Here is a 20622-nt window from a genome sequence, read left to right as displayed (position 1 = left end):
CATTGGAATGTGACTTGTTTGTCTGAATAATTTCACAGACTGGCAGGGAAAGGAAACATATTAGGGTGAGGATGGCATGGAGTGCAGCTGGTTTGGCTGATAGGTGATCTAGTGGTGAGCCTTTCCCACTGGATGGTGAGCCTTTCCCACTGGGTGAGGGGCATACATAGAAACAGCCAGAGATCTCACAGTTAGACCTTTGAGAGTCTGTGAAGTCAAGAATGTCAAGGCAGCACAAAAAGTTTGAAGCCTTATATTACATTCATAACACCAGGTCTATTTTTGAAATCCTTCTATTATGAAGAATTGCTCAGGAGAGATCCCAAATAGTTAGAAAGCAGATTCTGAAAAGGAGCAGTTCCTTTCTTTCCACAGAAACCATGGACATTAATATAGGTATAGAAACTTTAAAAAAATAGTGTAGAAATAATGGAAAGGTGATTAGGGTCCTGGTCTAAATGTGTTTCTGTTTTACCTATAATCATAATAAATCAATTATGGGTATTCATTATGGGTTGCTGCTAATCTTAAAGAACATGTCAAAAATAAACATAGACAAACAACAATGATTTATTAAAATTCCTAGTGTTAATTTTAAAATATAAATGTGTTGAAAATGCATTGCCAACAGAAAAAAGGTAGCATGATAGTTTGCCATTCTTTAAGTAAGCTAACATATCTAATAATCTCTGATTTTTAAATGTAAGGTAAATTAGAAAGTAAAAAAGGCATAGGCCTTCTAAACATTCCTTTGTAGTGAAGTTTAATAGGTACCTAGGTAATCTAAATCAAATACATAATATAACAAATGCAGCATGTTAGTTAAGGCTTATGAGTGTAGTTATGAATGAAATCAATGTATTATTTCATAGTCATATAATATGTATGAAAGTTAACTGAAATTACTTTAATATTTTATAGTTTCCTTCTCATTTAAATATTATTTATATAAATTTATAAAATATTTTTATGTTAAATAAATCAAGTCTTCTGATTTAAATAACAGATACTGTATTGGATTTTTTACATCTGAAACGTTTTTTGTTTTTTTTTCCCTAAAGATTCAGATTTCAAAGTAACAGTGGTAAAATCAGGTACCACTTTTTGCACTCACTCTTTTTTATTTGACATTGAGTCCCTGCTTTTTCTTGATTAAATGATGTTATACAATAAACTTAGAGTATGTATAAAAGCACTAATTATGAATAGGCCTACAATGATCTATATATGTTTTTATTATTCATAACAGTGCTATTCTACAGAGTTATTTTCTCTTCCTTAAATTATCAAGTGAAACTCGTTATTTAATATACTATATTTATCCTAGGAAAACATTTTAAAGTATTTCTCAAAAAATAATACCTTAAAATGTTTTCCTAGGATAAATATGGTATATTAAATAATGAGTTTCACTTGATAGCCCGGCGGTGGCTCATGCCTATAATCCCAGCACTTTGGGAGGCCAAGGCGGGCAGATCACGAGGTCAGGATATCGAGACCATCCTGGCTAACACAGTGAAACCCCGTCTCTACTAAAAATACAAAAAATTAGCTGGGCGCGGTGGCGGGTGCCTGTAGTCCCAGCTACTTGGGAGGCTGAGGCAGGAGAATGGCGTGAACCCGGGAGGTGGAGCTTGCAGTGATCCGAGATCGCGCCAGGACACTCTGGCCTGGACGAAAGAGCAAGACTCTGTCTCAAAAATAATAATAATAATAATAATAATATACCATTGAAAATTAATATTTGCCACCACCAACTCACGTTTTAACAGTCAATTTTTGTCAGATATTGGATAGATATTCACATAAAATTATCTCCAATCAATGGGCAAATAATAACAATTATAGATACTTTTAATTCATTTGTTTCTTCAAAATGATGTTATTAACACACTGTTACATAAAAGCCTGTTGCTGGACAAGTCTTCCATTTTGGGCTGTCAGACTCATTTACAAGCTTCTGCTATTATTTTGCAAATAATGCACTAATGCTGTCTTGCCCTAAGAAGACTTTCACCAAGCAGCATATTAACATAGGATTTAAGAAGAAGGGACCAGAGGAGATTGTAGTGAAGCAAACTCTTTGCCAGGTTTATGTGTGCTGATGTTAGTTGTAATAGGCCAAAGTGGAATTAAGAAAAAACAAAAGAAAGAAAAAATCTCCTTTTAACAAAGAACAGGGGGGCTGTTTCAATCTTTTGATTGACATTTTGGCAGATGTTTAAGTCCTATGAGCTGAACTATAATTTATGGAAACAAAATTTTGCACCTGGTGAGTTTTCTTTGAGACATCTCATTGAGATAAGACATTTGATTTTGAGTTTTCAAGACCACCTCAGAGATAAAGTGCCATTCAATATCTCCTAATGTTATTGACATATATATATATATATATATATTTTTTTTTTTTTTTTTTTTGAGACGGAGTCTCTCTCTGTCGCCCAGGCTGGAGTGCAGTGGCGCGATCTCGGCTCACTGCAAGCTCCGCCTCCCAGGTTCACGCCATTCTCTTGCCTCAGCCTCTCCTTGTAGCTGGGACTACAGGTGCCTGCCACCACGCCCGGCTAATTTTTTTATATTTTTAGTAGAGACGGGGTTTCACCGTGGTCTCGATCTCCTGACCTCGTGATCCGCCTGCCTCGGCCTCCCAAAGTGCTGGGATTACAGGCGTGAGCCACCGCGCCGGGCTATTGACATATTTTATGGCTAGTAATATTTCAGCAACTCTTCCTTCAGCAATACCATGAATAGTAAATAAGTGACTAAACTGTGGTAAAATCTGTAGGAATAAACCATACATTCTCAATGGGGATTATATCACCCACAAGGGGGAACAGTTTGAGTGGCGGCATCTTAGCTATTACAATGGTCTGTTGTCCTCCAAAGAACCATATAGTACATAAACAGTTATCTCTGGTATGAAAGTTTCCCGTGGGAAGTTAGGAAAAAAAAAATTGCTAAAAGGGCTGCTGGGGCGAAGGAATGAAAATAGCAAAAAGTTTTTGAGAAATAATGGTACGAAACCCATTCATTTAAGATTTGAAGCCATATACTTTGTTTACTTAGAATTAACACTTCCAATAAAAGGCAAAATTTGGCTGAACTGGTAAATTTGCAAGTGAAATAGTAATCCTAATGTGGCAGTAAATAATCTTCTTCTAAATAGTTTCCTAATAATGTTGTAACATTAAAAAAACTGAAAAGAATTATACTTAAAAAAACTTAAAATATGTTATTATCACCGATTATTTTTATATTACTTTGGTCAAAGTAAATAAATGATAAAACTTATGAACAAAGTTACAGGTTTTTTATGTTTTAGTTACCGTATTCATTTTCAATTTCAGAAGGAGTAAAACTTGGGGGAATTATTATCAAAATATTTTAAAATTCAACTTGGTAAAAAAAGTATAGAAGAGTATATTAAAACATCCCTTCAAATAAACATGAGAATTAAAATAAACAGATTTATTTTGTATTTATCTTAATTATTGTTTTTTACTTAATTTTTGATTATTATACTTTAAGTTCTAGGGTACATGTGCACAACGTGCAGGTTTGTTACGTATGTATACATGTGCTGTGTTGGTTTGCTGCTCCCATTAACTTGTCATTTACATTAGGTATCTCTCATAATGCTATCCCTCCCCTATCTCTCCACCCCATGACAGACCCCAGTGTGTGATGTTCCCCACCCTGTGTCCAAGTGTTATTGTTCAATTCCCACCTATGAGTGAGAACATGCGGTGTTTAGTTTTCTGTCCTTGCAATAGTTTGCTCATAATGATGGTTTCCAGCTTCATCCATGTCCCTACAAAGGACATGAACTCATCCTTTTTTATGGCTGCATAGTATTCCATGGTGGTTTTATACTTAATTTTTAAATCATAGTGACAATATTTGCAATTTCTGGTAGTGATATTCTTCAATAACAATTATTTTTATGCAGGTCATATGCTAACAAACAAGCAATTTAAGTTAGCAAAAGTCACAAGCATTACAAATAACCAATTTAACTAAATGCAGCTAGATTAAAATAATATGTGGTCAATCTAATGATCTGTAAAAATCAATGGCTATGTACAATAAGCCTAAAGTCCTTTTAGAAATTTACTGTAAAATGAGACTTTCCTAAATTTGTCCTCTTCAAGTAAAACCTGTTATACCAAAAACTTTATGTAAGAAAACATTGTTACTCTATGAGTTTTAGAATGCAAATCTAGTATCTGTTTTACACAATTACTTTTAACATAGCTATTCAACTAGTAAACTTACTTCAAAGATATTATTCATATTTTCACTATATTTGAAATTTATATGCTGATATATTTTCCATGCTAGTGAATGGATTTTTTTTAGAGTGAGAATTTCAAGCTACGCCATATTGGAAAACGGGTTGAAGGGAGTTAAAAAAAAATAGGGTAGGCAGAGAATGTTACATAGACAATGACAAAGAATGGATGTCATCCGTTATTATATACAGAAGCTTATTTTCTCAAAAATGAGTTACTATGTCAATTTTATTGAAAAAACAAATAAATCTAGAGAATATTTAGTCACTTTAAAAAATCATTCTAATAAGCAACTTGAAAGAGAAAACCACATTTCGAAAACACACGTGTATTTACATATATGTATGTGTGCATACTTATATTATGCAAATCAGCTACTAGATAAAAGCTCACATCCTAGGCTTCATTGTACTATGTTAAAGGGAAAGGCTTTGGGCAATGCAAAATATTCTAGGAAAAGTATACTTTACTGTGATTTAGTTATGAACTTCATCTTGAAATAGTTGGAAACTGAGAATGTGTTGTACTTTTAAGATAAACCCATGTACCAAGCTATATTTAAAAATAGAAATAAATGACTATGATAGAGATGATTGTCCAAGAAGAAACAGGAACCTAGCTAGCTACCCTAGCCGCAGGGACACAGATACAGGCTGAATGGCATTAAACTTAAAGCTGAACTTGACTTCTGGCCATAAATCTCAATGCCACCCTCAAAGTGATGCTCTGACTTTTCAAATGTGATTACAAAATTTAAATTTGTTTTCTCCTGTGTATTCACAATAATATTCTAAAACTCTGAAACATCATGGTCTCAGATTTAGCCCTAGTTACCTACTTTTCGGTACATCTTTAATAAGCTGGCATTTGAAAAAGGATTGACGGAATTTGCTGGGGACAGCGGCAATTTTTACGTGAGAAGAGGTTCTGGTGGGTACATTAGTTATCAATACTTTCCTTCAGAGGGTCCCATGAAGAATTTCCTCTTGAATTGTGACTTCAACCTCCAAGATAAACCCTGTGATGAGAGAGATGTTGAATTACAAATTGTTCTGAGCATAATAATTCCCAACTCTAAAATTCAGTCTAAGATAAAACTTAATTTATGAAGTTTCCATTTATAAAAGGTTAGTTTGGGTCATCTTACATTCTAATGGGGAGGATAGAAAATAAATTATCAGACTGTGGAGATTTTAACAATAGGAGTTACACATTTTTAAATAAAAAGTCATTGAATATTATGCTATTTGCACTACTTTGGGTTTTCATACATTCTTAAATCTCTTACAACTTTCTGTAAAACTAGTCCTTACCTTAATATATACGTAAATCTGTCTGGATTTCGCCATTCTCTTTTCATTTCTTGGCTTCCAGCAGCTCTCCTTAAAATATGAATAAATTAATTACTTTTCTAATATTCGTTGAAGGTTATAAACACTTATTTCAACAACAACCACAAATAGAGGTAAAATATGCTATGTTCTTTAATTCTTATCATAGACATAAATGCTGCCGAACTTATACCTACTTTGAGGCAAGAAATCTGTTAATTATACAACTTCAAACATGAATGATTCATGTCCAAATATGTTATAGAAACAGGCATGATCAGAATCTGTGAATTTAAAATTTAGGTTTTTTAATCCTATTTTTAAATTACCTAGAATATGCTAGCTAGTACACTATTTATATCATCTTCATTTACATGTTACAAAAGGGAGAGATGTCCTCATTGTTAGGTATACAATATAATTAATTTATTGTATGAATGTGGAAACTTTATAAAGTAAAATTGTGTGTTATCAGTATTTACTACTACAACAACCAGCATAAACCAAAACTTTTCTGGGAAAACAGGCATGCAGGGTCACCCTATTCACATTTTAAGTCAGCCAGATTTTCTGATTTATTCAGTCAGAAAAGACATTTTGTAAAAGGAAACTGGATAGCTCAAAGAATCTCTGGAAAGACCAGAGAAAACTAAGTTGGGTAGATGGACAGCAAAAAAAAATGGTGCTCTAATCAGAATTGGCTGAAATTATGCCAAAGCACCCATCTGCTGAGGATAGTGCTGCTAATGCTAAATCCCGTGGTAAACCATATTGCAACATCGCCCCCTTCAGTCCTGGACCCTGAGAACAAGTATGCCAGAAACCATTGCCACTACTATGCTGGGAACTCCACTTTCCTGCCAATGCTACTTCTAGTAGAGGCATCCTTCTATTCCTCTTCCCTAGTGTCACTAGTTCTCATTTCAAAATCCAGATATGTGAGTCCAATTGGCCAAGCCAAGTCATATGATTTGCTCTGGCCACCATGAGATCTGGAAAAATGACTAATATTTTCATCTTTTATAATAGTTTATATGGTTTAGCCTCAAACAAGACTTAAAAGTGAGAAATTGATCAATATTAGGAATAAGATAATATTTCCCCATAAGAAAAGTGTACAACGAAGTATGATTTCTTGAGTTTCACACCAAAGCCTATTGCATTTTCACTGTTCCAGGAAACTGCTCATATGTAATAATGCTTCTTCACAACCTAATAATTGCCGTAAGTGTAAGAAGAGCTGATTTTTAACTAATTAGAAAATATGTAGTTTATACCTTAATAATATTTATTAGGTATACAATACAATTAATTCATTGTATGAATGTGGAAACTTTATAAAGTAAAATTGTTTATTATCAATATTTACTACTATAAGAGCAAGTATAAACTAAAATTTTCTGAGAAAACAGGCATGCATGGTCATCCTACTCACATAATCCTTTGTCCTTGGATAATTCAAAATGTTCAAAGGATTCCCATTTTTCATATTGATATCAAAATTAATTACTAGTATACAGTGCTTTACAGAAATCTTTAAAAGGATGGTGTTGACCCTTTTTATTAGCAATTAGACACATGTCACTTACGTGATGTGATTTAACAGCCATTAGTAAAAGATATCCACCTCTGTTAAATGTATCTCTCTACCTAGTCTGCAATAGTGCATGTGATTATATCTTTAGAGATTTATTCTGGTTTTGCATTTTACATTTTTTGCACACAGTAGGCATTATATGATACGTTTGTATCTTGTCTGCATGTGTGTGCTTTTGTCTGTGTAACAGATAAATAAATAAATAAATGATTTTTAACATATTTCTTTCCTGGAAACTGATGAAACAGTATATGGGTATAATACTTTTTTTTTTTTTTTTTTTTTGACAGAGCAAGGAGTCTTGCTCTGTCACCCAGGCTGGAGTGCAGCAGTGCAATCTCGACTCACTGCAACCTTTGCCTCCCGGGTTTGAGCGAGTCTCCTGCCTCAGCCTCCCGAGTAGCTGGGACTACAGGTGTGCACCTCCACGCCCTGCTAATTTTGTATTTTTAGTAGAGCCGGTGTTTCGCCATATTGGCCAGGCTGGTCTTGAACTCCTGACGTCATGATCCACCTGCCTCAGACTCCCAAAGTGCTGGGATTACAAGCATAAGCCACCGCTCCCAGCCCAGAATATGGGTATAATACATTTTTAAATGAAGCACTGATCATCTCCATCACACGAAACCTCTCAAAGAAACACATCAAATTTTGGTTTGAAATAAGTCCCAAGAAAAATACAATAATAAGTACAACAAATATAATAATGTAACCAATGGGATAGAAAGAGAAATAAGAGAAAAAAGTCTTTAATGGAAGAAAAGTAAGATAATTTAGCCCCTTTAAGATTGTGTCACAGCTCTGAAAGGATTAACAGAATAACAAATAATATTTTTATTTTTATACATTTTATAAATCCAATCGATAACTTAGAGTTAACCTCACTGGGTCTTTAGATTAATGGTTTTTAATAATTTATATTCACAAGAGTTAATTTTATAATTTACTTCCTTTTTCAAAAACAGGAATACATTCCTATTATCAGCATCATCATAAATTATTGGCTGTTGACCATGCATTGTACTGTAATAACTCTTTGGGATATACAAAATGTATATCTCATTTTCTAGATAAAAAATTATAAACATATGCATGATAATACATGATAAGATATAAAATAATTCATAGATGGCATCACTGTCCCAAATCCCTGGTTTGAGAACTTACCTTGCCTCTGAGCCTTTTTACCCTTGTGATCTGTTTCACAAAGTTTATCGCTATCTCACATACTACCTTATTTCTGCTGGAGTGTACATCATACCATATTTTGTGCCTGGTACACTGCTAGGTGTTAGATATTAAAAGATAAAAAATCTTATCCCTGTCTTCAAGAATGTTATACTGTATTGAAAACTCAGTCTTTCAAATAAGTTATTTTTTTAAAGAAAAAAAAGAACACAAAATTTAGTAGTTGTTCTGCTGGATACCTTAAGGTGAAATGCAGTGAAATGTATAGGTGGCTTTGTCTGGAAATGATCCAAAGAAGTGATATTAAACAAAAACATGTCTTAAAAATTGAAGAAAAATAACAAAGACAATGTACTCAATAAATAATCAGAAATTGAACTGCGTTTGCTCAAGTAAATGGATAAGCATTGTCTTCACTTTAACGGTACTGAACTGACTTGAAAATATGTTAGTGAGGGGCGGTGGCAAGCCTGTAATCCCAGCAATTTGGGAGGCTGAGGCGGACGGATCACCTGAGGTCAGAAGTTCGAGACCAGCCTGGCCAACATGGTGAAACCCCATCTGTACAAAAATACAAAAATTACCCAGGCACGATGGCAGGTGCCTGTAACCCCAGCTACTTGAGTGGCTGAGGCAGGAGAATCGCTTGAACCCAGGGGGTGGAGGTTGCAGTGAGCTGAAATCATGCCTTTGCACTCCAGCCTGGGTGACAAAAGAAAAGAAAAAAGAAAATATTCTAAGTAATACTAGTGTTGGCAGAGGTTTAAGGAAATGGCAAATCTCATTTATTGCAGATGGAGTGTAAATTGCCAAAAATTTTGGGAACACAATTTGTCAATTTACATGAAATGTGGTAATATTTTTCCTACCCTTTGACCTGGGAATTTACTGTGGTTTGGATATTTGTCCCCTCTAAAACTCATGTTGAAATTTTATCGCCAGTGAGGCAGTACTGAGAGGTGGGGCCTTTAAGAGATGACTGGGTCATGAGGGCTCTGCCCTCATGAATGAATTAACCCATTCATGGATTAATGGATTCATGGATTATCTCAGGAGTAGGACTAGTGGCTTAATAAGAAGATGACTTGAGCTAGCACATCAGTTCCCTGGACATGTGATACCTACATTGCCTCAGAAGTCTTCAGAGTTCTTGCCAGCAAGAAGGCCCTCACTAGATGCATCCCCTTTGACCATGAACTCCTCAGCCTTCACAACAGTAGAAAATAGGCTGGGCGCGGTGGCTCACGCCTGTAATCCCAGCACTTTGGGAGGCCGAGGTGGGTGGATCACGAGGTCAGGAGATCGAGACCATCCTGGCTAACACGGTGAAACCCTGTCTCTACTAAAAATACAAAAAATTAGCCGGGCATGATGGTGGGTGCCTGTAGTCCCAGCTACTCAGGAGGCTGAGGCAGGAGAATGGCGTGAACCCGGGAGGTGGAGGTTGCAGTGAGCCAAGACTGCACCACTGCACTCCAGCCTGGGCAACAGAGTGAGACTCTGTCTCAAAAACAAACAAACAAAAAGGTAGAAAATAAATTTATTTTATTTACATATTACTCCGTTTTAGGTATTCTATTATACACAACACAAAACAGACTAAGAATTCTAATTCCAGGAACCTATAATAAGAAAATAAATAATCATGTTAACATTGATTTATGTTTAAGATGGTTCTTTGCTGCATTATTTATGAGAGTAAAAATTCTGGAAAGAACTAAATATCCAATGGTAAAATTAGTCCTATGAATTATTTTGTGTCATACAAGGAATTAAGTCTCTAATAGTAGAAGATGTTTAATAACATTAAATTTTTTCACAAATAAATGTTAAGTACAAAAAGCATGTTAAAAAGTATATGTATAGTTGTACAGCAGTAATCTCTGTGGATTTCAACTTTCTTTTTTGTTGTTTTGTGTGTTTCCTAAAACCTATATAAGTAATATGTATTTCATTATCTCACAATATAATACATACTTTGTAGGAAACACAGACTTTTTCTTCTGTGTGTGAGTATCTGCAAGTTCTTGTGAACATATAGAAAAGAGTAAAACAAGTGCTCAACAAGTATATACTTAAGCATCAATTAATATAATAAACAATTGTGGAAATATAGATCCTTCTCATACACTTGCAGTGTATATAGTATAGTGTGACATATAGCTAAGAGTATTACCCTTACTGGGCAAAACTTTGGTTGCCTTATTCATGTTAAATAACAAAAATAATAAATTAGAATTTCTGAATATATAAAATCATATTTTGATCAATATTCTTTCCAATAAGCCCAATATGAGATTTGTTACAAAAATGAGACTGTATGAGAAACTCATAGCCAAACCTATGGCCCAAAGTAATAAAAAATATAAAGTGATATAAACATAGGACAGTGATACTTTAAGCCGCAAAGTAAAACTGTCTATGCATTTTGATGTGTTTTACTGAGATTGCTATTTCTCTGAGGACAAATAAAAGTTGCTAAGTTTTAAAAAGCAATATACTATAAAAGAAATATTATAAAAATATTGTATTAACTTCACCTTCAGAAATTATGTAATATCTTCATTATCGTAGCACCCAATTCCTAGAATATTACAATCTACAAAAATAAGATATGAAAATATGTGTGAGAATCTTACATTCTAAGCATATTTGTTTATAGGTACAATTGATTTATAACCCTGTCTTGTAGTTTACAATTATTATCTCAAGAAGAAAAAAATCACAATGACCCCCTTTATCTTATGACAGTAGTAGATTAAACTTAGGACCAATGAATTCTCTCCTACAGTGGTTATACTGTTTATTACTGGTTTCAAATCATAGCAAATGTTAAATATGGTAACAATTATCCTGAGTTCAAATGTGAAAAGTCTAAGGAAGGCAAGAGACACTAGGTCTGTTGTAAAATCATTTTTAAAGTGTTTTGGATTCAGAAAAAAACAACGTAAAGGGACCAAAAAAAAATCACAAACTGTAATATATACTAGTATATGTTAAATATACTAGTAAGGAAACTGATCCACAGAAAGCTTAACCAGGGTCATAAATGGCACTGTATATTAAGAAAAAAGAGAGACTTAGTAGAGTAAAAGCTTAGCTCAGGAGTCTGTAGCTTTGTTACCATAACAAAGTCAACTGATGTTTTTTAATCTTGGTAAATTAGTCAATGTTACTCAACCTCAGTTTCCACATCCATAAAATAGGATCAAATTCACTATTAACCAACCAGTTATCTATAGTTCTCTGCAATAAAAAGTATTGTGGATGAGGGAAGAGTAAAGATAGACTTCCTATATGTAATTTTGTATTTGTTAAATCAAAGTATTACTTTTACAGTTAAAAATTAGAACATTAAGTTTTAAAGTTATTGTGAAGATTAAATAAACTGGATTAAAAAAGTTTGTTATAAATTCTACTTTTTCATTTTAAAAATGTAGTGCACATATGGAAATATCTAGAAACTTGATGCCATTTGGGAAAAAATGGATAATTAACTGACAAATTTCTTCTTAATCTGAAAAATTCTTTATTGAACAATCAACATACACCTTTTCTTGTTTGAGAGGAGAACTTGTTTGATGAGGAATAGAAATGCATGAACAATTGAAATCTTTCTGGTCACAGCCAGGAAATTAAACTATAGCCCTGAGCAAATATTATCAATCATCATCATCATCTGGAATATCCTTTATCTCCAGCTACTGAGATTATCTGTTGAGAGGCAAGGCAACTGAAGGAGTTCACTTGAGCTCGAATATATAGCATGGAACCATTTTAAGAAGAATTCATGCCTAAGAAATATTCCCCTAAGGTATTAGAAATGTTTAGATCACATATAAATCCCTTATATTTTTATTCTCCACCAATAAATTTTTTGTTTACCTTGAATAGTTAGGCTTTGAATTTGTAGGTGTGGTTTTTAGACCGTTTTATGTCTCTAAAATATATTTATTATGAAAATATTATGATAGCTATTATAGAGGGTGCATTTTGATAGACTTACATGCGTACCTCTATATTTCACTTGCAAGTTTGTATTGGAGATCTTTGTATAGGCGGTATAATCTTAGTCTTTTCTTCTCAGGTTTAGTTGCTCATCTGAGAACTACCAGACTTTTTTCTTAGAGTGCAGAGATAAGAAATTATTTGAAGAGGATTTAATTTAAAAAATTTTGTAAGATACCTGAATAGGAGAATCCTAACTGTAAATTTTCTATTGTGATTGGTGTGGTAAGAGGAAAGAAGAAATAAGGGATGAGAGAAAGATACAGAGTTTAAAGGGTGAAGACGATAATGAAATCTGAATACAAACTGTAGGTTATCTAAATTCATTTAAACCAACTTAAATATGTTCTTGGAGTCTCTTCACATAAAGATAATATTCTGTAAGTTGAAAAAAACAGGTAACCTTTTAAGGTTAAAAATGTGGATTTTAGATGATTGTCCTTTCTAAACAGCCAGCATTTTTCTGTTTTCCTTGAGTCTTGCCTACCCCTATCAATCACAAACACCACAAGGCTGATTTCCTTTCTCAGAGTGGTTTCTTGGGCCAAGATATTTTAGACCTGAGTCCTATTTAAGAAGAAACAGAAAAATTATTTCCTTCAGTTGAACTCCTCCACATCTACAGTTCTCAACTGCATAGCATTTCTTTAGCATAATGGTTTCAAATTGATTAAGGTCTTTTTTTTTTCACTCTCTACATGTGGTAATGGGTCAAATTAAATGAGAACAGAGTTATTTCAGAAGTGTATCAGGATGTCTAAAAAAGATCTCTCTAGTGTATGCACGTGCACACACATGCATGCACATACACACACACTGAAATGTCTTCATCCTCACTTCCTTTCACTGAATTTCACCAGAGGAATACAACAAAAATATTTTGTCATATGAAAACATTGTATATAGATATGAAATTTTCTCCACCCGCCTAGAAATTAGCTTCTGACCCAGAAAAAAAAATCTTGGAAACATCTTTAAGACCTTCCCTAGCCTTGGGAATTTTCCCAAGCCCGGTCCTTTCCCCCAAATATTTACTCCCCATCTTTCTCAAAATACACACTTCCTTGAACATTTGCTCTTTTGCACAAATTATTAGCAGGCTTGTTGCAGCTGTCCAACTTGCAAAAGACCTAGTTTAAAAAGGCCAGTGGTGTAAACATATCCTCTCTGCATAGAGTGAAGAAAGGGCCAAACAGTAACTCTACTTAAAAGACCTAAAAATTTCAAATCCTAAAATCATCTATAAATATTTTGGGACCTATTGGTGTGAAAAGGTGTCGACTCTGAAAGGAAAAGTCAGCAAAACAGGCTTCACGGAAGCAGCACGGTCACGTTTTCTTCCCTCCCAGGAGGTGATATTACTGGATTTTTATAAGCTCAGAGTTTGGAATCTGGTGTTTTCTTAACTGGAAAAAGCCTGAGCTTCGTGTTTCCCCAGCATCAGTGACCCACCAAGCATCTGCGCGAAGAGGAGCTGCCGCCTACCTGCAGATAGCGTTCGCGCTGAGCTTTAGAATCCAGAGATTTCTATCTCCTCCTCTCAAAATGCAACTGGTTATTTACTTGTAAACATTTAAATTAGTTCAAACTGATGTGAAAACTTTGTCAGTGGGGTGTGTGTGCGTGTGCGTGCGTGTAGTGTGCGCGCGCCTGCCTGCCAGTGGGTTTTTAACAGCACTCACAAATCATCTTGGGATTTTTCCCTGCCCCCTCTCCCTTCTTTTCCGGTTCTCAGTTAAAGCTTTCGGGACTGGAATCAAGGACTTAAGCATGCATTGTGTTTCACCCTCCAGAGTTAAATAACATTCAAGAAATATCAAAGAACCTAACTCTCAATGACCAAATTGACTAAATTTCTGCAAGTTTTAAAAAGTATATGCCTAATTTATACACCTTGCAAAAAATTTCATACTCAATTATGATATTATGTAACATATATGTTCCAAAAGCCACTTTCAACATACCAAAAAAAAATGTTTCAAAGACATCAAATAGCATAAAACACTGTGCTGCAGAGAAGAAATGCATTTAAAGCACCGATGAAAATGGCGTGCAGTATAATTACCTCAAGTTGGTATTCGCTCGACACCCTGACACTAATTTTATTCAAGGCATTGGGAAATAAATGTTTTAAAAGCACTCCTTTCCGAATGGTGGAGCTGGTGGGGGCTGTGAGCTCGTTAAGGAAAGGAAAGGGTAAAGTTTCCAGCACGCAAAAATAATCAAATAATCCATTTAAAATAAGCGTCTATGTAGATCGTCAGCCTTTTATGCCCACATTTTTAACGCTTGCCCTGTACGTGGATTGATTTTTTTTTCTTTCAGCATTTCCTAGCCAGATGGATTTTTGCTACTGCAGATCAGCAGAGGGTGTCAGATCTTTCAGAGTGCACCAGGCTGGAACGAGCAGAGCTTCTTAGCAACTCTCTTCTCCGCCCCCCTCCCCTCATTCTCGCGCTCTCTTCCTCCCTCAGACAACTCGCCCCCCGCCCTCCGCCCCCCTCCACGTAATTCCGAAAGAGCAGAAGAAAGAGAAGGAGAACAGGAAAAGAAGAGCTAGTAAGCGAGAGCGAGAGCACAGAAAAGAAAAAAAAAAAAAAAAGCCTTAAGAGGACCGAAGGGGAGGAAAGGAAAAGGATGGACAACCACAAAACGCAGCGATTGCGGAAATTTTCCAGCGCCATTGGCTGGGCAGCGTGAGTCCTTCGGTCGGGCGTGATTTCAGCACCGGGGGGACTGGACAGCACCTCGGGGGGACTTCTGGGCAACCCGCGACCACAGCAAGAACTCCACCAGCAGCCTCAACAACAGAAGCCGCGGAAAACCCTGCTTTGTATCAGAGAGGCAAGGTCAGTCCGACGCACAGCCATGCACAGGCAGTGCGCCTGTACGCTGCAAACCCTCTGCTTGTTTCTCTAACATGCACTTGCTTCTAATTACTAGCATTACTAGCATTGTTTCATTTCTGATCAGTGAGGATCAATAGATGAGATTCTGTAAGGGTGTGCTTTTAATTTATATGTATATATTTAACTTCTTTTTCTGTTATTTTTAAAAGGTTGTGGGGGAGTGGGGTTTTTTCCCTACTTTTTTTTTTTTTTTTTTTTTTTTTTGCTTGCCTTGCACTACGTGCCTGGATAGTTTGTGGATATAATTATTGACTGGCGTCTGGGCTATTGCAGTGCGGGGGGGTTAGGGAGGAAGGAATCCACCCCCACCCCCCCAAACCCTTTTCTTCTCCTTTCCTGGGTTCGGACATTGGAGCACTAAATGAACTTGAATTGTGTCTGTGGCGAGCAGGATGGTCGCTGTTACTTTGTGATGAGATCGGGGATGAATTGCTCGCTTTAAAAATGCTGCTTTGGATTCTGTTGCTGGAGACGTCTCTTTGTTTTGCCGCTGGAAACGTTACAGGGGACGTTTGCAAAGAGAAGATCTGTTCCTGCAATGAGATAGAAGGGGACCTACACGTAGACTGTGAAAAAAAGGGCTTCACAAGTCTGCAGCGTTTCACTGCCCCGACTTCCCAGTTTTACCATTTATTTCTGCATGGCAATTCCCTCACTCGACTTTTCCCTAATGAGTTCGCTAACTTTTATAATGCGGTTAGTTTGCACATGGAAAACAATGGCTTGCATGAAATCGTTCCGGGGGCTTTTCTGGGGCTGCAGCTGGTGAAAAGGCTGCACATCAACAACAACAAGATCAAGTCTTTTCGAAAGCAGACTTTTCTGGGGCTGGACGATCTGGAATATCTCCAGGCTGATTTTAATTTATTACGAGATATAGACCCGGGGGCCTTCCAGGACTTGAACAAGCTGGAGGTGCTCATTTTAAATGACAATCTCATCAGCACCCTACCTGCCAACGTGTTCCAGTATGTGCCCATCACCCACCTCGACCTCCGGGGTAACAGGCTGAAAACGCTGCCCTATGAGGAGGTCTTGGAGCAAATCCCTGGTATTGCGGAGATCCTGCTAGAGGATAACCCTTGGGACTGCACCTGTGATCTGCTCTCCCTGAAAGAATGGCTGGAAAACATTCCCAAGAATGCCCTGATCGGCCGAGTGGTCTGCGAAGCCCCCACCAGACTGCAGGGTAAAGACCTCAATGAAACCACCGAACAGGACTTGTGTCCTTTGAAAAACAGAGTGGATTCTAGTCTCCCGGCGCCCCCTGCCCAAGAAGAGACCTTTGCTCCTGGCCCCCTGCCAACTCCTTTCAAGACAAATGGGCAAGAGGATCACGCCACCCCAGGGTCTGCTCCAAACGGAGGTACAAAGATCCCAGGCAACTGGCAGATCAAAATCAGACCCACAGCAGCGATAGCGACAGGTAGCGCCAGAAACAAACCCTTAGCTAACAGTTTACCCTGCCCTGGGGGCTGCAGCTGCGACCACATCCCAGGGTCGGGTTTAAAGATGAACTGCAACAACCGGAACGTGAGCAGCTTGGCTGATTTGAAGCCCAAGCTCTCTAACGTGCAGGAGCTTTTCCTACGAGATAACAAGATCCACAGCATCCGAAAATCGCACTTTGTGGATTACAAGAACCTTATTCTGTTGGATCTGGGCAACAATAACATCGCTGCTGTAGAGAACAACACTTTCAAGAATCTTTTGGACCTCAGGTGGCTATACATGGATAGCAATTACCTGGACACGCTGTCCCGGGAGAAATTCGCAGGGCTGCAAAACCTAGAGTACCTGAATGTGGAGTACAACGCGATCCAGCTCATCCTCCCGGGCACTTTCAATGCCATGCCCAAACTGAGGATCCTCATTCTCAACAACAACCTGCTGAGGTCCCTGCCTGTGGACGTGTTCGCTGGGGTCTCGCTCTCTAAACTCAGCCTGCACAACAATTACTTCATGTACCTCCCGGTGGCAGGGGTGCTGGACCAGTTAACCTCCATCATCCAGATAGACCTCCACGGAAACCCCTGGGAGTGCTCATGCACCATTGTGCCTTTCAAGCAATGGGCAGAACGCTTGGGTTCCGAAGTGCTGATGAGCGACCTCAAGTGTGAGACGCCGGTGAACTTCTTTAGAAAGGATTTCATGCTCCTCTCCAATGACGAGATCTGCCCCCAGCTGTACGCTAGGATCTCGCCCACGTTAACTTCGCACAGTAAAAACAGCACTGGGTTGGCGGAGACCGGGACGCACTCCAACTCCTACCTAGACACCAGCAGGGTGTCCATCTCGGTGTTGGTCCCGGGACTGCTGCTGGTGTTTGTCACCTCCGCCTTCACCGTGGTGGGCATGCTCGTGTTTATACTGAGGAACCGAAAGCGGTCCAAGAGACGAGATGCCAACTCCTCCGCGTCCGAGATTAATTCCCTACAGACAGTCTGTGACTCTTCCTACTGGCACAATGGGCCTTACAACGCAGATGGGGCCCACAGAGTGTATGACTGTGGCTCTCACTCGCTCTCAGACTAAGACCCGAACCCCAATAGGGGAGGACAGAGGGAAGGCGATACATCCTTCCCCGCCGCAGGCACCCCGGGGGCTGGAGGGGCGTGTACCCAAATCCCCGCGCCATCAGCCTGGATGGGCATAAGTAGATAAATAACTGTGAGCTCGCACAACCGAAAGGGGCTGACCCCTTACTTAGCTCCCTCCTTGAAACAAAGAGCAGACTGTGGCGAGCTGGGAGAGTGCAGCCAGCTCGCTCTTTGCTGAGAGCCCCTTTTGACAGAAAGCCCAGCACGACCCTGCTGGAAGAACTGACAGTGCCCTCGCCCTCGGTCCCGGGGCCTATGGGGTTGGATGCCGCGGTTCTATACATATATACATATATCCACATCTATATAGAGAGATAGATATCTATTTTTCCCCTGTGGATTAGCCCCATGATGGCTCCCTGTTGGCTACGCAGGGATGGGCAGTTGCACGAAGGCATGAATGTATTGTAAATAAGTAACTTTGACTTCTGACAAAAAACAAAAAGTGCTGCATGGCTCGCATGGAATCCACGCGCTCCAGGGACTCTGCCCGCCCCTGCGACTGGAGACGGCATCTCGTTCACAGCACCCACCCTCTTACCTGATAAGTTCCATCGTATCAAACTTTCTATAAACAAAATACAGTATAATCAGAAAGTGCCATTTCGCCATTATTTGTGATCGGTAGGCAGTTCAGAGCATACGTTAACTGTGAAAAAAATGTAAAGGTTTTATTTAAGACATTTGCATGGCTAGTCATCAGTCCATTTTATGAGTTAACAATGTATTTTGTTGAGGGAAGTTTTTAGGGGTTGTTTTGGGTTCTTTTATTTTGATGGTGATGTTTTATTTTATTTTATTTTTTCAGGGGGTCTTTTTTTAAATACATATCCAATAATGCCTTCCATCTGAATGTAAAATAAGTACCCATGATTTCTATTATAGTATCAGTGTAATTATTTAAAAAATGATTTTGAGGCAGTTAAGCATGACCAATTAATGTCACTCTAGTGCTTAGGCTGCGATCCTATGGTAGCAATTCTGTGCTGGTATAAATCTTACTTATAAAGTAGGAAAAGAGAACCGAGGAAGCACGTGAAACTTACTAATTCTATTCGAGGATTTTATAATGGCATATTTTTTCAGTATTAAAGCGAAAATGTTTTCAACTCTGGGTCCTTACCTTTTTCCAGCTTCATATTTGCAAGTGGTAAATTGGATTTGCGGTGGAAAAGACAGGGGAGGGAAACGGTTGGGGGTAGATCCCTTCCTGAGCTACATTAAGGCTCTTTCTCTAATCGCCTTACTTAGCTTTTTACCCTTTAAGTAGCTCCTCTTCCCTCGCCCCCACCCTCTACCCCACCCCCACCTTCGCTCAGACTTTACCGGCTTTCCCCAGTCCATAAAGGTCTTGCCCCAACACACACCCCTTCTTTTTTTCCCCTCTCCAAATGCAGCAGTGAATCCCTTTATTAATACTGGAAATCTCTCTCTGCTGCTTTTGTTGGTGCTGCCCACACTGCAGATATATTAAGGATGTTAGGAGAGATTTGATTTAATTGACTCTGCCTAGATCGGTCTCATTAAACAGAGTGGAGATTTCATTGGTCAGCACTCCTCAATGAAAGACAGACCTAATGACTGGCATTTGAGATGCTGCTGGCATTTTGAATTCAACATCTGCTGAAAACGGTAAAACTAATTAGTGCCTACCCACCCTCCCCGCCCCAGCAACTGCATATTGAAATTTGTTAAAGCACTCATCTTTATGGAAATTAATCATTATCCTAAAGAAGTGTTTCTCTCCCATCATCCGGATTTCTGGTTGTGGCCCAGCAATTAACAAAAACAGCTTCAATGTTCGAATTTTATGAACCAGTGTAACTCTGGCCTCAATCATATTCCTCTGGGATTTCTAAACAGTAGTGAAGCTACAAAAAGCAAACAAAACCACACATATTGATGGAGTCTGCATTCCACCACATATCCACCCTTGAGAAGTATGTCAAAAGACTGCAGACTATAGATTTTTTTAAATATAGGATTATAAATCAGCTAGTGAAAGACCTCAGAGCAGTTGTAAGTAGATCTGCCATCTAGAACTCATATTCTAAAGGGAAGTGATTTCTCAGAACAGTGATGTTCTGGAATATGTATTATTTATTTTAACACTTTTTTAATAAAATCTTTATTATAAACCATGACTATTCCTAAGGCCATTCATCATTTTCTCTCTTGATTCTTTTGTTTGTGGACTGCATTTCATGACAGTAAACCTGCAACCTACTCTCCTCTGACAGATATTATGGGTTGTTTTCTATTTATTAATTTCTCACAGGATGGCTTTATTCTTTTTACAGAAAGTACAACTGGGTTCTCAGTAAGCAATCAACAGATTTACTTGTGATGGAAAAATTAGGGGAGAAGAGGCATACATTCGACAATGTTATGACCTTTAGAAAGAAAAGAAAAAATGACAGATGTAGAAACAACATCTCTGGTGGAAGGTGACATTTAATGGCAGATATCTAGTGAGGTATGTTAGTAATTTTGAAACTGATACATGACTAATCTAGGTCAGGAAACTAGAACTTCTCATAGAAGGTGTGCACAGAGGTGAGAACTTTTCTTCATTTTAACTGAAAAGAAATTACAGTATACAAAACAAGGTTAAAGGGGTAAAATTATTTTTAAATAGTACCTTCAATGGTTTTGGAGTATTCATTGGGTGCCACGCATGTGCTAAGTGATTTACAT

The 20622-nt window shown here is 37.7% G+C and overlaps 1 protein-coding gene across 1 annotated transcript; it reads left to right on the top strand.

Moving 5' to 3' along the window:
- The first annotated feature begins 14788 nt into the window (after nucleotides 1-14788).
- On the top strand, nucleotides 14789-20069 carry SLITRK1 (SLIT and NTRK like family member 1). Its single transcript, XM_058438014.1, has 2 exons — nucleotides 14789-15265; nucleotides 15717-20069. The coding sequence occupies exon 2, from the start codon at nucleotides 15770-15772 to the stop codon at nucleotides 17858-17860; it is 2091 nt and encodes a 696-aa protein (XP_058293997.1). The 5' UTR covers nucleotides 14789-15265; nucleotides 15717-15769; the 3' UTR covers nucleotides 17861-20069.
- The last annotated feature ends 553 nt before the right edge of the window (nucleotides 20070-20622 follow it).

This window comes from Hylobates moloch, unplaced genomic scaffold (genome assembly GCF_009828535.3).
Source record: "Hylobates moloch isolate HMO894 unplaced genomic scaffold, HMol_V3 SCAFFOLD_4, whole genome shotgun sequence".
NCBI lineage: Eukaryota > Metazoa > Chordata > Mammalia > Primates > Hylobatidae > Hylobates > Hylobates moloch.
The sequence above is the reverse complement of the archived record's forward strand: the minus strand, read 5'-3'. Positions and strand labels throughout refer to the sequence as shown.

Coding starts and splice junctions, on each gene's coding strand:
- SLITRK1 (XM_058438014.1), top strand. CDS start 15,770: ATGCTGCTTTGGATTCTGTTGCTGGAGACGTCTCTTTGTTTTGCCGCT.